This window comes from Sinocyclocheilus rhinocerous, unplaced genomic scaffold, assembly GCF_001515625.1.
Source record: "Sinocyclocheilus rhinocerous isolate Xijiao unplaced genomic scaffold, SAMN03320098_v1.1 scaffold562, whole genome shotgun sequence".
Lineage (NCBI taxonomy): Eukaryota > Metazoa > Chordata > Actinopteri > Cypriniformes > Cyprinidae > Sinocyclocheilus > Sinocyclocheilus rhinocerous.
Window position 1 is genome coordinate 1,593,875 of NW_015641608.1, and position 16,990 is coordinate 1,610,864.

At 36.5% G+C, this 16,990-nt stretch overlaps 2 protein-coding genes across 6 annotated transcripts in view; both read right to left on the bottom strand.

Moving 5' to 3' along the window:
* The window catches only part of LOC107755256 (SLAIN motif-containing protein 2), a 25,693-nt gene extending 21,599 nt beyond the window's left edge, over positions 1-4,094 (bottom strand). For 2 of the 4 annotated variants that reach the window (XM_016571983.1, XM_016571982.1), the window contains exon 1: positions 3,326-4,093. In XM_016571983.1, coding sequence (XP_016427469.1) covers positions 3,326-3,801 — 476 coding nt within the window. In that variant the 5' untranslated portion in view covers positions 3,802-4,093. Of the gene's footprint in view, positions 1-3,325 lie in introns of all 4 variants that reach the window. The other 2 variants (XM_016571981.1, XM_016571984.1) reach the window with 2 other exon arrangements.
* A 2,280-nt stretch (positions 4,095-6,374) lies between these two features.
* Positions 6,375-16,397, bottom strand: anapc4 (anaphase promoting complex subunit 4). Of its 2 annotated transcripts, none has more exons than XM_016571986.1 (29): positions 16,241-16,397; positions 15,842-15,958; positions 15,626-15,731; positions 14,378-14,510; positions 14,215-14,289; positions 14,097-14,123; positions 13,917-13,961; positions 13,748-13,832; positions 13,535-13,642; positions 12,771-12,854; positions 12,597-12,683; positions 12,316-12,380; positions 11,817-11,859; positions 11,638-11,714; positions 11,449-11,549; positions 10,834-10,885; positions 10,688-10,743; positions 10,298-10,344; positions 10,031-10,087; positions 9,888-9,944; positions 9,714-9,807; positions 9,496-9,593; positions 8,933-8,994; positions 8,720-8,758; positions 8,505-8,606; positions 7,526-7,612; positions 7,279-7,446; positions 6,947-7,070; positions 6,375-6,778 (listed from the first exon to the last, which is right to left on the bottom strand). In XM_016571986.1, exons 2-29 carry the CDS (start codon positions 15,947-15,949, stop codon positions 6,533-6,535), a joined length of 2,433 nt encoding a protein of 810 aa, XP_016427472.1. In that variant the 5' UTR covers positions 15,950-15,958; positions 16,241-16,397; the 3' UTR covers positions 6,375-6,532. The 2 variants fall into 2 exon arrangements, with proteins under 2 accessions (XP_016427472.1, XP_016427473.1); XM_016571987.1 differs by lacking the exon at positions 16,241-16,397 and adding an exon at positions 16,026-16,054.
* Positions 16,398-16,990: the final 593 nt, after the last annotated feature.

The following is a 16,990-nucleotide window of genomic DNA, read 5'->3' on the forward strand; positions in this document are numbered from 1 at the left end:
TGAAAATAAATAGCCTATTAAGTCTAAATATTTAAGTATTTGGCACTGTGATGAACACCATAGCGAATACACAAATCTGAATGGCTATTTAAATTATTTAAATACATTTCAGAAACAGAAAGTAGCTCTTTGTTTATGGGGTTACCGGGGTAACGGCTGAATTTTTGCTGTTCAGCGCCATCTGCTGTCACGCGTCTTTGACGCAGCATACAGCAGTGTTGTGCATTGTGACCAGTTGATGGGAAAAGTTAAGTATTCTTAAAATGCATTTAAAATTCAGAATAATTTGTAATAAATAATTATTCACGGTATTTTGAAGTGCCCACGATAACAATATCGTGCATATTCATTATCGTGATATATCACATTACCGAATACTGGCACAAGTCTAAATAATGTATCCTTGCTGAATAAAAGCGTTTTTAAAAAAAAAAAAATTATTTTAACGTTTTCAAAAACACCCTAAACCTTTGAATGGTATAGTGTAAAAGTTCTGCATAGCTGGGACAAACTTGGAGTCAAACTTTGGTACTACGCATCCTGGACCACATTTCTCATGTCAATGACTGATTTAATGCTGACACAAACCATTTTGATCAGTCAGACTGGAGTTTATAGGTATGGCACAGAACCAGACAGATTTATTTATCAGGACTGATGGCAATGCAGGATTGCAGTATTGGTGGCAAAATCTGGCACTTCTAATAATCCTTCACATAGAGACAGAGAGCATTTCTCCAAGTAAGCCTTTCTCCTGAGATATGACAGAAACTGAAATGATCTCCTGGTATAAATGCATTGTTACCTCACAAAAGCACAGATCTGACTTTGAAAGCTGTGCTTTGACTGCTGCTTCATTGATTCAACATAATTATAAACACATTATCTTCTTATATTGGCAACAGATTTGCTAACAGCATGGCTTGAACTCATTTGTGACCTTAAACACCATTAAATCTACAATAAAACAAACAAACAAAAAACAATCTTATCCTTAAATCGTCATGACTAAGAAGATTAAATCATTTGCGCATCTTTGCTGTAATCACTTCCGACCTGTTTGGTTTGACAAGTACAGTTTCTGTCCTACCAACTATTTGTAGTGATAAACAGGTGTTAAGCTCACTGATCTGCTGGACTCCAGCTGTTGCAGGGATTTCCCAGCATTTTGCTGCCACTGCAAGATATCCAACCAAACAGGATCGAGTGTCTGGATTACAGGATTCTGAGTCTGTGTAAATTGACCTAAACCACAGAATCTCACAGACACTGATTAAAGCAAACACAAACAATGGATTACACACTGACATCAATCCACACAAGATCAAAAACTGATACGATGAAGCTGTCTGGGACTTGAGAACATGGGACAACCAGAAGGCAACAAGATAACGTTCATCTTCACAAGCACTTTTTTGAGCAAAATTGATCAAAAGTGAGAGCAAAGCCTTAATGTTACAAAAGCTTTCAAATAAATGCTGTTCTTTCGAACTTTCTTTCTATTCATCAAAATATTTATCACAGTTTTTACAAAAATATTAAGCAGCACAACTTTTTTCCAACATTGATAAATACTTAAGCAGCAAATCAACATATTAGACTGATTTTTGAAGGATCATGTGACACTGAAGACTGGAGTTATAGCAGCAGCTTTGCCATCACTTGAATACATTTTAAAATATTTTCAAATAGAAAACAGTTATTTTGAATTTAAATGCACCCTTGGTTGGCATAGTTTTTTTTTTTTTTGAAGGGCAGTTTTTATTTTAAAAACATTTTAAAAATCTTACCGACCCCAAACTTTTGAGGTTTTTTTTAACTGTCTGCATTTAAACATTAAAGGCAGAGTAAGTGATTTTTCAAAAACACTTTAGAAAACTGATTCGGGCCGAATCGCAAAACAAACTTGTAGCCAATCAGCAATAAGGGGCGTGTCTACTCGTGATGTGGAGGAGAGCGCGTTCAGTGCATGGGACGGACATTAGCCGAGCTGAGCGACAGAAAGATAGGGATGGCGGATAAAAAACAAAAGAGGAAAACGTCTGCGGAACGATAAGGCAAGAAGTAGGACCCGTGTAAATGTCGGATCAGCTTTCCAGCGCTGGAGAGAACTTAAGGAGCGGAGGCCTGCGATCGGACGCCGAGGTTGCTATGTTTCTTCTCAGTAGGTGAGTAACACCGTGTCTACAACAGCTAAAGTCTGCCTACACTGGACGCGATCAAACGACCGTTGAAAACCATTTGAAATTTGTGTCAGCACGTCATAAATAGAACCTGGCAGCAGTTTTCTGTCGGGGATTTGTTGCGCCGCGCCGCTCACGTCCGTAGACACGGTGTAACATTGGTTTTGCTTTGTTTCACAGAACTAATCGTTGCCTGGGTTGTGTACGTATATGTGGGGCGGAGCTATCAAAATAGGGGCAAGACCCTTTTGGGGTAGGGGCGTGTTTGTTTTGGTGATTTCAAATATCAACATTGGCTACCAGAAATCACTCACTCTGCCTTTAAGTGGAAGTTGCTCATTATTTTTACACTCCAGAATGGAGGCATAACAACAGGTGACAGCATGCTCATTCTGCTATTAGTGTACATTTAGCTGGCTCTTATTCTTCCCAATAGTGGTTCTGGACTTTAAACAGGCACCCATCAGCCTGACCCATCAGCTTTTTTCAGCTTCTCATATGACTGCACATCTTTGGAATGATATTTGTCAGCATTCTGTTCATTTCTTGTTTATTTCCTAAAAAACCTGAATGCACCATCTTATGTGAAACAAAAGAGCCATACACAATGCAGATCGTGCAGAAAAGTATGTACATCTGTTGTAACTAATCGGCTTGATCATATCTGAGGCCTTATCAAAAGGACATACGTATGCAAATACATAATTTGTGTGTGATTCTAATGACATCATTGAATCATGACACCATGGCTGTCATTCAGCAGATTTATGAAGGTACTGAAATAAACTGAAGGGCAGATGAGAAGGACCCACACATCAGAAGTAACTGCAAGGCCGTGGTGCGAACTGAACACATGCAGTCAGCAAACTGTTGCTCTTAAATACTCAGACGTAAGGCGCTATTAATATTAAACAGATGTCAGTCATATTGCAGTCAATGCATTGAATAAACTAACCCCAGCCCTTAGCCAAAGAGACATGGGTGCAACAATGCATCAAGCGCATTCCTCCAAATACGCGTCATTCTTCTCTGTGGCGTCTGCGCGCACCTGTCAACCACATGAAGGGTGTGTGTGTGTGTGTGATCGAGAGGTTATTCCTCTGATCGGGGTTAACACCTTCGCCTCCCGGCAGGTTACTCACCAGCTGTCTTCCTCTTCGTTCAGGCAATCCATGTCCTCCAAATCGAGAATGTCCACCTCGTCCAGCACTGAAGTTTCTCCGTCTTCGATAAAATCCAGCGAATCGTAATAAGACGCGAGACTCGTGTTCGCGGCGGCACAAGAAGCGTTGTCACTGTCATACCCCCCTCCGTAACTGCTGCCGTGATATGACCGTCTGGGACTCAGCCGGGAGATCTCCAAAACCCCACCGAACCCCCTCGATCCGCCGAACCCCACCCCATTGAACCCGGCGAGCCCCGCCGCCGCCGCTCCCGGACAATCATAGCCGGCGCTCACGGGTCTGGTGTTCCCCGACAGTCCACCGGAAGAAGAGGAGGAGGAGAGCAGACTGGATCGGCTCCGGAGCTGCTCGTTCTGCTGCTCGAGTTTCTTCACCAAGTCTTGAAGCTTCCGCACCTCCAAGTCCGCGTTTATGTTTGAGTTGATATCCTCCATGGCAAAAGCAACGATATGTCCGCGCGCCGGTGTCGTGTCCGTTAGGTTTGTTTAACTACCGCCAAAGTCAGCAAGTTCGCGAGCCTCCGTCGCAAGGTCTTTAAAGGGAGCACTGTCAACGCCGCGGCTCGAAAGTTACTAATCTTCTCGTCGTCATCTTGTCCGGTAACTCGTACACACTGTAAGCTCCGTCGCCATCTTTACTGTCCGCCAGTCGCTCACTGGGAAATCTTTGAGAAACTCGAAGTGAGACGTCATCACGTGACTCACGGGGACGAGCACGTTTTGGGAGCGACCCTTCCCTGGACCAGGAACGCGCACTTTAACTCTGATAATAACATTATCTCGATTAATACACGGTCAAGTACTCGTACTTTATTCCTGTTCTTAGGTATTTTTGCGGGGATTTTGTAGATTACCTGGATACTTTTGTAACCAACTACTCGTACTCTTACTAAATTCTTTTTACGATTTGTTTGAACTCTTTACGATTTCATTTAGACATCGTACAAAGTATTTTTGCAGGTTATTATTGGTTAAAAAAATTCTCAATTTAAACATCTTGCGGAGCAAACAAACCAGTCTTCAACTATGTTTCAGGCTAAATTTTAATAGCACTCAAATATTCATTTGACTTTGTGAAGAGATGTCATCATTTACCACAACAGAATATTTGACCCAAAGCAATATTATGTCGATGTACCTATATTTAAATGCAAAACAATTGTACAGTTAGCTGCTGGTGAATTTAAATACAATTTCAGTGATTCTCTGCAGAGGCCCAGGCTAAAATTATTTAAAATGAGACAAAACAAGCATTAAAATTGGTAAAAGAAAATATATATATATACAGTATATTTCTTATTTTAATTCACCCCTCAAGAATTGTTTGTTTCCTTTGAGGAACCAGGATTGACAGTATTTGAACAACAAGGCTAAGCCTAACTTTAAAATTACAAATAAAAAATTATAATACTTTATTTACAGAAACTAGTAGTGTCCATGGACTAAATTAAGTTTTGAAAACAAAACTAGGGCTAGGGGGCATTTGAATATTGAACCACTATAGAGCCTTAGTAAGAGCATTAAGGAAACTGAGACTGAGACAGGTTGCATTACAAAGTTTGTGCATTAAAATTACTGTATATAAAATGTCTATACAGTATCAGATTCAAGAGCTAAAGAAAAACCTAAAGAATATACTTAAGGCCTACTTTTTTCACAAAAAAATATATTTTTACTTTTGTTTAAATTGAAAACAGTACCTGAACACACCATTTAAGGTATAGGCTGAACAACTACATCTTTGCATATTCAGAGTTTGCATCTAATATTTGCATTGGCTGTTTCTGAGATGTATGCTTAAGTACTTTAACATCTTTAGATTTTTGTTCCTCTTTGATATGGTCTCTCATTTTTTCAAATAGACACTGAATTTCTTGGTGTTTAATGGCAAAACCAGCATGTTTGTAGGAAGAAAACTGTCATAAACTAAGTTTAGGATTATATTATGTTATTTATTTTATATCTTTGGCTCTATTTGGACATTATTTCTTCACAGCCCATCCGAGATGCCATTCGCAGAAGGGACTGCTGGAGGCACATTAGGATTTAACTTCTTGCACTTCTTAAAATGTTCACTCCATCCTACTCATGACTGAACTTCAAAAATGTTCCAGTCATTTTATTTCCAGGTGAGCAAGAAAGAAAGACTTAGAGGTTGTTATTGTACTAGGGCAGGGTTTTCAACCTTCCCAGACCCAAGGGCCACCAACTCCCAGCTAATCCAGGACCCCCCAGTATAATAGCAAAAAAAAACTCACTCAAGTTATATCAATAGTCTAAGAGTGCAACAGTGCCTACCCAGTTTTTCAGCAACCTTGGTTCCGGAAGTATTTTTTGTTAGAGGGATAGTTATAAGCCATGAACCAAACCTACCAGCTATGAGGTGAACCACAACATTACAAACTCTGATTTGAAGCAAAAAGGTATTTGAAAATCAAACAAGAAGACAAAGTTACAAGACTTGTACTTATTGGTTTAAATGAGGTAAAGAACTACAATCTAATGAAGCTCTGTGAATGAGTCAAAATAAAAACAATATATTTTCTGTTGATTGCAAAAACCATAAGTAGTTAGTAGATAATAATGTAGGAAAACTGAGTTTATATTCACAGTGCTTCATGGGGGTGGGTGGGCACTAAAATGTTCTGTTGGCAATTTGCTTGTCATGATTCCCTGATTTGTGGAGTATCATGGGTAATGTAGTTTTTCACCAGGAATTCCACTGCTGAACACTATTATTTGAGAATAAGTTTAAAAATGCAGGCTGATGGCTTCATCAGGAGCACATAGAATAAATTAATCACCCCTTTGGTGAAAATAAATGGGATTTTTACTGCTATAATCTGACTGTCGCGCTCTGTAAAAGCAGTGTTTATTTTATATGGAGGCAGCCATGTTGAGGTCACATGACTAGCTGAACACTCAGCTGTTATTGGAAACTTTCAGTAATGGGAAAAATGAATCATGGTTGACTGTGAACAGCGCATTGATTGATACAACCCAAGATTAGTACACAGTAAATCCATTTATTTACAAATCAGACTGTGAAATGTTCATCAGATCATCTTTATCACAAAATATTTTTAATACAAAAAGAACAAGACCAAGAATAACAGAGGAGTCCATAGTTCAGTTGTGGAGAACATGTTGGATCTCAGGTCAGAGTTCAAAGCTTGTCTGATCCTGCAGTCTCATCCAAAATGTCTCCTGACCCTTGACCTGCCACCTGAGCCTCCTCAGCACCTCCTACTCCATCTCTACCTTCCCCAGCATCACTCTGATTAGTCATTGTGTCCTCAAGTCTGTCCTGGTCCAAGCTCATTTCCTGTGACTCGTCAGCACGCTCTTCCTCCTCCTCTTCCTCCTCTGCATCCATCTCGAACACACGTATGTGTCTCAGATTGGCACTGAGCTGAATGAGAATTAATGCACATTAATGGAAGTATTACAACATTCATTTTTGAAAATTCAATAATTTTTCAATTATTATTCTCTATGTAGAGTCATACATCAATCAATATATTCAATATAAACTATTCTCCTAAATGGCTAAAATTTTCCTCAAGCTGTAGAGTCTTACCATGCAGGCCACTTTGCGGATCCCATTAACTGCCACAAACTGAGCCTTGATGTTGTCCATCTCTCTGCTCTGGTTTCGCCAGGTCAAACCCTGGACTGGGATCCCTTCAGTCTGCTGCTCCAGCCTGACACACACCACAACAGACACATCAAAAGAGTGCTAATTCAGGACATTCAATAGGAAGAAGCTAAGCTTAACTGTATTACAATCTACTATACTGCTGGAACTGCTACAGCAATATAATGTATAGTGCTACTTACAGTGCAATTCTTTAAGGAATAATTTAATAAAAAATTATAGGTTTCTGGTATGAATCAACAAGTGTGCTGTACCGGAGCGTAAGGTCCCAGGTGAACTCTTCATCCCAGCTCAAAGCAGAGTTTAGATGAAGCTGAGCGAGGACGCGCATCTTATTCTCATCATCCTCCAGACTTCGCAATACCACTGTCAATGTCTCGTTGTCATAAAAACGGGCATCAAGGCAACTGTACGAACTGTCACTATATATAACGTCAAAGATTAAATAATGGCAATATTTTCATAGTATGCTATTTTTTTTAATGCCATAGATGAACTCACGCAGAAGCTGGTGCAGGTGTTTCATCATCTATACTTGAATTGAGAGGAGTGTTGAGGTTTAGGGCCACCAGACCTTTAGCGACAGACCTGAAACACACATACACCAATTTAGTGCTTTATACAGAAAACCAGTCATGATGATACTGTTTAAACTTTCATAAACCTTTAAAGAAGAATTTTTGCTGGATGTTAATTCAGTTAGAGGTGATGGAAAATCAATTCACTGATGTAATGTGATACTTTCTCAAAAAATTCAAGATCAATCCATGACAAATCATAATCACAGTTTTAGGACGACTTATTCATTCAGTAAAAGATTAATTAAACTGATTTAACTAATGACTTGTTGATTTGAGTCATTAAAGTACCAACGATAAGTTTATGAATTGGCCTACACTAGTCACACTATGCTTTTTGTTATAGTTATTATACAGACTAGCGTTCAGAAGTATGGAGTCGGTAAGATTTAAAAAAATAAAAAATAAAATTATTATTCTCTTTTTTTTCTCACCAAGGCTGCATTTATTTGAAACAAAAATATTCTGAAATATCATTACAATTTAAAATAAATGTTTTCTATTTGAATATGTTTTAAAATGTAATTTATTCCTGTGATGGCAAAGCTGAATTTCATTTTGCCATTACTCCAGTCTTCAGTGTCACATGATCCTTCAGAAATCATTCTAATAATGGAAATATCATTATAATATTTGGTCCTCAAGAAGCATGTCTTATTATTATAAATGTTGAAAACAGTTGTGCTGCTTAATATTTTAGTGGAAACCTTGATACATTTTTTTCCAGGATTATTCGATTCACAGAAAGTTCAGAAGGACAGCATTCTCTTATAGTAAATTTAATGAATCCTTGCTGAATAAAAGTATTATTATTATTATTATTATGTTTAAATCTTACTAACCCCAAACTTTTACATACATTTTACATACAACAGAGAACAGAATAAAAATGGTATGTGTACCTGTTGGGGTCTGTTGCCCTCCTCAAAATATATATTTTAGAGGGCGAAATCTCGGGCATGCAGAACACTACATAATGCATACCAGCCTTCTTATCATTCCACCTGCATTAAAACACACTCTTATCATCAACATACTGTTTTCACCTTATTTCAGAATTCAGCATTACAAAACAGCATTCTTAGCCTTATTATGGGTATACGACTGGTCCACTTGCAGTGAAGGCAGCTCAAACAATCTTGGTGTATTTTCAGAGCTATCAAAAAACAAAACACAGAAATCATCATATTTTCAAGAGTACAAACCCTGCTTCTGTAACCCAAATCAAACCATCAGTTATTTCCTGACCACAAAATCCAAAAGCAGGTTTACTATTAAATGTTTAGGTTCTGTTTGGTAAATCACAGAAATAATCAAGAATAAGGAATACCTCTCAGGAACAGTGTACAATCGCAAACACACAGCTTGTTTTATTGAATGCCCAATCACCTCCTGAAAAACACACACAGACGTATGATTAGGAGTCAGATGCATTAGTGCTCAGGGAAAGAATGGTCAGCAGGAAGGGTGAAATAATCCAGATAATGTAGTTAATGCTTCTGATGTATATGTGCTGGAGACCATTAATGGATGGAGTTTGTATGTGAGAAGGGAAGTTAGCATCTTCTAAAAAAGAGAACGGGTTGGACGTCAAAAGAGGATACTCAATTTTGTGAAAGAGAAAACATCGTAAAATGTTGTCTGTGAATAAAACAGGACCTCATATGTTTTTTCACAGTTGTTCTTCTTGGCAAAAAATGACTGAAATGAAGTCAACCCCATAATAAAGTAAAATAAAAGTTGTTAGCCCTAAATTATACGTTTTCAAAGCAGAACATGTAAAACTGTTGTAGTAAAGATGTGTCCAGCCCTTCCTTGTCAATGTTCTATTCCATTTACAGAGAGTACTGAAGTTTGTGGGTGTGTGTTTGTGTGTGCGTTTTAGAGACTCACGGCCGGTTTCTGTAAGCACAGATCAATGGACCCCTCCATCATTCTCTTGACAAAGTGCAGAGACTTCTGTGGGTAAGTGGGGAAGAGCAATGGACTCTCTGCAACAAATCAAACATATAAGTAATTAATTTCTCATATTCAGTTTTATATTTTGCACAAAACAATAAGTTAACATTAGCAGTCTTGTGGTTTAATAATGGAAGAAAGTGTACTTTTACCTTTCAGGTAAGTGCTCTGCTTTACAAATGTCACCCACTGGTTGCCCTCCATGTTGGGTGGAGATACCAAGTCTTCATCTTCATCCTTCAAGTACTGCAAAAAACAACAACAGACCAAGTATGTTATGAAATAAAGAAAAGAACTCCCATCAGAATGTGTATGAAGGTCCTTACCTGTCCGACGCGCTCAACGTTAAAATACTTCCCTTTCCGATCAAACAGCTCCTCATTCTGAAATAGAGGAAAGAAAATTAGTATATGGGCTTCACACCAAACATTTGTTTAATGTTAAAATAATGCATTTCTTTTTCACTCACAGCACTGAAATGCTCGGACAGGAAGTCAGCCACAAAAGCCAGATCCTTCTGAGTCATCTAAAACACAAATTCATACTTACTGCGTATTATTTTTGATAGCAGAAATATTAGAAATAATACTACATATTACTTATATAATATATTATTACTTTTTAATACGTTGTATACATTTTAATACTTAATTATATATAATTTCCCATCCACTGCCACTGTTACACCCACACTTTTTTACTCTCTTTATGTCGATTTCAGATTCTGATATCTCACCTTGTTAAGCTCAGGAGGAACGTTATCTTCTGACATTCGAAGCATTGCTGTGAAAAGCAAAAACTGTTACAACAAAACACAACACGAAAAGACTATTAAGTCTGTTCCAGAACCTAATGAGGCAGCACTCCTGATACGCAAGCTGATACAAGCTGATAACAGCCACCACATTCCATAAACTGCAGCAAGCTCAGTGGGGAAAAAAATCCATTCTGGCTAAAACAAGAATGTCGATTATAAATAAGCTTCATTTAATACCAACAAGTACAAATAAAAAAACTGTTTAGTATAATAGAATATTAGTTGCAGCAAGACAGCACCCTAGGTTTTGGAAATAGTTTTTGACTAAATATATCTTAAAGCTACAGCTCACACAAAAATGGAGCTTACCAACATACAGCCATCTGAAAAAGGCTTTGAAGTTCTTCATACTCTTATCAATAACTCTGGAATCAAGACAATCAGTTGAGAGTTTAATAATGACATATAGAGAACAGACATCCAAGATTAAGTGGGTAGAATAAGATTAAACTCACTGTAAAAGTTCACTGGCCTTCAGGGTAAAAGAGCCCACAGCTACGATGGCATCTAAACCATAAACAAAAGTGAATGCATAAACATTTAATTCTACTTGCTATAACACTTGTTTTTAGTTGCAGAAAAGACTTGCACTTATAATTAAATTATAACTATATAATTATATTTTTATATTAAAATGTCATTATTTTAATTGTCAACTGAATATTATGCCTGCAAGGCAATGCAGAACTAAATACCTTAGATTAATCTGTTGATAACATAATATTCAATATATATATATATATATATAATATATATATAATTAGATGAAAATTTGAATGAAAATTTAAAATGTTGCCTTGGCAACTAATTTAATTTAAGTTTAAATTAAAGCACTAAAATGAATAAAACTAAAACTGAAAAATAAATGAAAGCTATATAGAAATATATGAAGAACAAAAAACTAATACAAATGACAAAAGCACATAAAAAGTTGCTAAAATTGAAACTAAACAAAATAAAAAATGAAAATATAAAAATGAAAGCTGATTCAAAATATTAATAAATCCTATAATAGTATATAGAAATAATGCTAAAATAAAACACAGGTCTATAAATAGGCAGTCTTATACCCTCGATTGCTGCAGGATCCAGGCCGAGAGGTTGAAACTTCTGTTTCCAGAGCGCCATTCCTTTGACCTCGCTCAGATGATACAGCAGTGCCTCAGAGCCACTGTGTGCACAGCAAACAATCAATGCACATGCCGCTCTCTAACATACTCTATCTAGTGCTGGTTAAAGGGCTAGTGAATGATACACACCTCTGCAAGTGACTGATAACAAGTTTCTGGATGCTGGAATAAGAAGAATCAATGGACTGACCCAGCATCTTCAAGCCCTGAGCAAATAAACAACCAAATAATGAATGAAGTTGGTAATAATAGCATGACTACTGACAGTGGCTAACTTATGCAGTCAACCTAATTCCAGGCAGATTTACCTTGACTGTGAGTTGATTCATAAGAAGAGCCTGAAGTTCAGGGCTGAAAAAGAAGTTTTCGACTCCGAAATCAGAATATATATACAATTCTACAAAAGTAGCCTCTTATTATGTCATTATCTGGTTTGGTTATGCTAATTAATAACTACAACACATTATTAGGTATGCTAAGCAGTTTTCTTATTCTGACTAGCTATAAATTTAAGAACATATGGTGCCCCCTGCTGGCCATTTAGAGTAAACAAGCATATTTCATTTTATCTAAATCATTTTATATTAAATATTACTTTAAAATATAAGATACATTTATATTAAATATTAATTATTTTTTATATTATTTTACATAAAATATTACTAGTGTGATTTTACAAACATTACAAAATTGGCCACAAACACCACTCTTCAACAGCTCACTCACTGCCACAATTACCACTGTGATATGACAATATGTACTTTTCAAAAACCTAGTGTGACTATCATTTATGAATTATGTATGTACCTGGCATGGCCCCATAACAATAGCTCCAGGAACTCATCTTGAACCTGAGTGCTTGTGTTCTTTTCCTGTAAAACAACAATGCAGTTCAACCATCAACTGTCTCTTAGAACTCTAATAAACAACAAACAGAGCCATTTACCATGGCTTCAATGGATCACAGTCCACTCCTGCACTTCTATGTACTTTCAGGGTGAGGCATTTCAATGCTCTAATGAATGCCATCCTGTTTGATGTCTTTTATAGGCTTGTTTGTGATTGCCTTGCTTGTGATGAACTCTAACCTGAACAAACTTAGTGAGGCGAAGGTCCATCTGCATAAGAATGTCCTCCCAAGCTTCACACATACAGGTGAGAGAGAGACGCAGATACTAAACAACAGAGAAAGAGAATGAAAGATGTGTGAATAAAGACAGGGTTACAGCTTGTATCAGTAAGACGCCCATGAAGACACTTACCTGCAGCAGTGTGGAAATGTGTGTAAACTTGCGTGCCATCTTGGTCAACTCAGGCAAACATGAAGACAGCAGTCCAGTGTCCAGCTGCAACACAGTCACAGTCAACTAATGATATCAACCTCATACATTCCATTCAGTGCAGAGATGCCACATGTAACCTGGTAGTATAAGGTTATGTGTGACTCAACCTGTTTGCACTTTGTTTACTTTGACATCAACCTTCAATAAATAACAGCTACATAAAATTATATTACTGATATAATTTGCTGGAGTTCAGTTGCTGTTGTTTCAGCACTTGTTGACGGAAATGTTACATTTGTCAGATTAACAAAAGATAAAGTAACTGAACCATCATCTTGATGTTTTTTGGGGGCATGAAGTTCAAAATGTGACCTGACATTATAATGGAAAAAAAAACCTCTCCAAAAACGTAATTATATTTATTAATTCATGAAATCTATGAATGTAGTCACAGTCACATGTAATGAAGGTATAAGGAAAAATATATTGTAACTCTGACTTCATAGTTTCAACACAAGATTTTTTAGAGCCATTATATTTAAATTGTTCTTAAAAAATGGTATAAAGGATTTGTTAAACCATATGACACCAACATTAACACGAGTACATTTCTAAAAATTTGGCACGTTTTTTAAAGCTTTTTTTCTTTATCGTGGGCACTCTAATTTGTGACTGACCCATAAAGCAAAGCACAGTACTGATAATGACAATGTTGGGATAAAAATAATGTTTTCAGACTTTACCTGTATGTAATGTATCTCAGGGTTGTCTTCTGTGGATCTAATCTCTGTAATAACAGAGAGGGACTTGAGGTCACTAGACAGACCAAGACTACGGCACGTCCCTGAGATCTGAGAGACACATAAACGTGTGTTACTAACTTTCTTTTTCTTTTACAAAAACTTTATTTATATTATTTTTATTCCATTTTTATAAATGAAAATTTGATATCCTACTCCACTCAGCGTAGCAATCTTATACAGGCCATACGCATACAGCTCCACAAATCCAGACGGTCCTCCCACCACCAGGATATTGAGCCTGCAAAGACACATCACACATTATCAGGCACAATACAATTTCAGAAAAGTATCAACCAAGCAGGTCAACAAATACAACACTGACCTCACTTCCCCCAAAAGGTTTGTGACTTCATCTGATTTCTCTTCACTGCAAGAGAAACAAAATAACACATAATAATCAACCAGAGCAGACACATGCCGCATACAGATGACCAATCATAAAGAGTATGACAAAGAAAAAGACAGATAATCAGCATATTAAGCACATAAAATGCCCTCTTACCTAAATATCTTTGATGTGGTGCTGTAGCTGAACACAAACACAGCCCAAAGGAAAATGGAAAAGCATTAAAAACTCTCATTCAGTCGTCTGATAGACAAACCAAAGCTCAGAGTCTCACCTCTTAGGTAAAGAGGGTAACTTTGGAAGAAAACGGCTGGACTCATCTTCGGACTCGCTGAATGAGGACAATGTGCTAGAGAGAAAAAAACATAAACCAGATGAATGAAACCAAGTCATCAATAGAGAAAGAAAATGGATCCTCTTTATATAAAACCCCCCACCTGCTGTCATCTTGCACCTCCATCCAGTGCATGCAGGATGCTGGGTATTCAACAGGGAACAGGTGGAGGATTTCTGCCTTCTCTGCATCACACAGCACCACCTGCTTTGTGTCTCCCACACTGAATGCCAGGACTGCAGACAACAGTAATATAACATTGGTAGATACCTCAGAATATGGCTGAAATTGAAAGTTTTTTAGTTATGTAACATAAACAATAGGACATTAATTATTGCTTAAAAGCTAGGTTTTTATTTGTCAAATATGCAATGAATCAGAAGCAGCACTTTTTTGACAATGAAATTGGTTCTACAAGAGATCTTTACTTTGCAATTTCTGTATTGCATTAGTTTAGAATATTTCTCATAGGGATTTAATCATTTTTGACTTTTCAGTCTGAGTTAAATCTCTTTTTTGGCTCATTTTATCTGTAAAAGAAAACCTGCCTAATAATTCTACACACCTGAATATAAGGAGTTTTTCACTTCCAGCCTTCATGTACAATTATATATCACTTATAAATGATTAAATACAAAATGAATAGTAGTTATTAAGATTCATGTGGTTTGGAATTGGTCAAATGTGCTTGGAAAAAAATATGATCAGAATATCACCGTGCCTAATAATTATGCATGAAGTGTACATAAATATTTATGTAAAAATTGTTAAAAAAAAGAACAATGATAACAAGCACAAGACAACATAGTTGTATGTACATTTATTAGAAAAAAATTATAAAACTAAATACTAAATAGCAATAAAAAAAGTGTATATTTTCAACACATTTGGGTCATTAGGACTTGGACATTTTATAAGTTAGAAATGATATAAGAAGAAGCCAAAAAATGAACAAATTATATGAATGCTGTATTCATGAATGAATTAATAAAAGTAAAGTACACTTCAGTAAGACTGCAGTGATATGTCTCAATGTTATTTTAATATCAATATACCGGTATATCATTATAGTTTTTATTTTTATATTTTCCATTTCATTTTATTTTTAAGCTAATTTTAGTTATTTCACTGTGTTTTGTCATTTTATTAGTTTTTTATATGCCCAAATTTTTTACAAATATTTATCTCAGTTTTACTTATTTTAGTACTATAGATGAAATAAAACAGTATTTATCTCTCTATCTATCTATTAACATTTATTTTATTTCAAGTAAAATTTTTAATGGTTTAGGTAACTATCATAACCCTGATACAAATACAAATAAGGCAATGAAATTATATTTGAGTTTACCTTTCCCATCAGGTCTCCAGGCCAGTGATGTGATCTCTTTTCCGGTGTTCTCATTGGGCAATAAACTCCACACCCGCTGAAAGTTGGCAAGCCGATGCAGGAGAAGCTGTAATGACAGAATAGTCTAATGAACCTCCATTACAATCCTATAGGTAAGGATCTATTGAGAGTCTGGTTTAACAGATGACAGGTATGTGTATATCTAAAACACACAACCTCTCCTGAAGTGTTAGCCAGGGCGATCAGATCTCTGTTAGGTGACCAGGCCATGTACAGAATGGGGTTGGGGAGCTGTTTCTCCCCGACCTGGCGAAAAGCAGGCATTGCTGAACCCTGCAGAAGGAAAGAAGTCCATTAGTACAGACACCATCAGTACTGATAACTTGTATCATAGTCTTACAGAGCATTGATCAGTCCAGGATCACAGACTGCTGTTATCTGCTGCTTGAGTGACAGACAGCAGTTATAATGAACGTAGATCAATCTATAGTAAACTGAAACTTTCCACGCACTACAGTCGTTTATGACAAAAAAATAGTTAACTAGAGTGACTAACGTTACTATTTCTCCAATGCTGCACAACATTAGCCTGATTTTAAGACTTCACGCACTTACTAGATAAACGACGACTAATGATAAACTCCACAATCAAGCTCGTCTTCTAAATTATATACGTACAGAGAAATTGATTTAAAACATTAATATATTCTTATTTGTACTGTAAACACATTCATGTTCATAAAGATAGAGCATAGCAGTGCGACCAATGAAACGTGATTCTGACCGCCAATGACATGATGACTACGGAACAACAAATGGGTCAAAATGCATTTAAAAAACGCGAAACGAGCAAGAGTGAACATTACGAAACCTGTCAACTACGACGAGTTCGGTTCGGTTTATCAGCAAAATAAATATGAAAAAATTCGCATAAAGAAAAAGATCATTATTTTCAGAAGCACCAAGATTTTCTGTAACGATTCTTATTATTGTAAATAAATGATACAGATTAAGATTATGAGCGTGTCATATGCAATGTTTGGCCACCTGTTGAAAAAACCAGCATATGCTGGTTAGGTATGTTTTGACGCAGTTTTTTTTAGTTTTTTTTTGCCTTAATAGCTTTTTAAAACACTTTTCACTTTCTAGCTACTTTATTTAGCTGATCTACTAATCCCTTACACTGGATATAATTGCATCACAGGACAATTCAGTATTTTTTTCTGTCATCATCAACATTTCCACTGCAGTTACATTTCCAGATCAAATTATGAATTGGAAATAATTTACTATACAAATAATATGTGCAATGAAAATGATGGTGGTGTGGAAGGACCAACATCAGGACCAAAAAAAAAAAAAAAA

Bases quoted from the DNA above. Each gene is read 5' to 3' on its own strand.
- anapc4 (XM_016571986.1), bottom strand. From the start codon at position 15,949: ATGCCTGCTTTTCGCCAGGTCGGGGAGAAACAGCTCCCCAACCCCATT. The intron at 13,962-14,096 runs GTAAGAGGGCAT...TTTCTCTTGCAG, and splicing joins ACCACATCAAAGATATTTAG to TGAAGAGAAATCAGATGAAG. The intron at 8,995-9,495 runs GTGAGTCTCTAA...TGTGTTTTTCAG, and splicing joins TGTGCTTACAGAAACCGGCC to GAGGTGATTGGGCATTCAAT.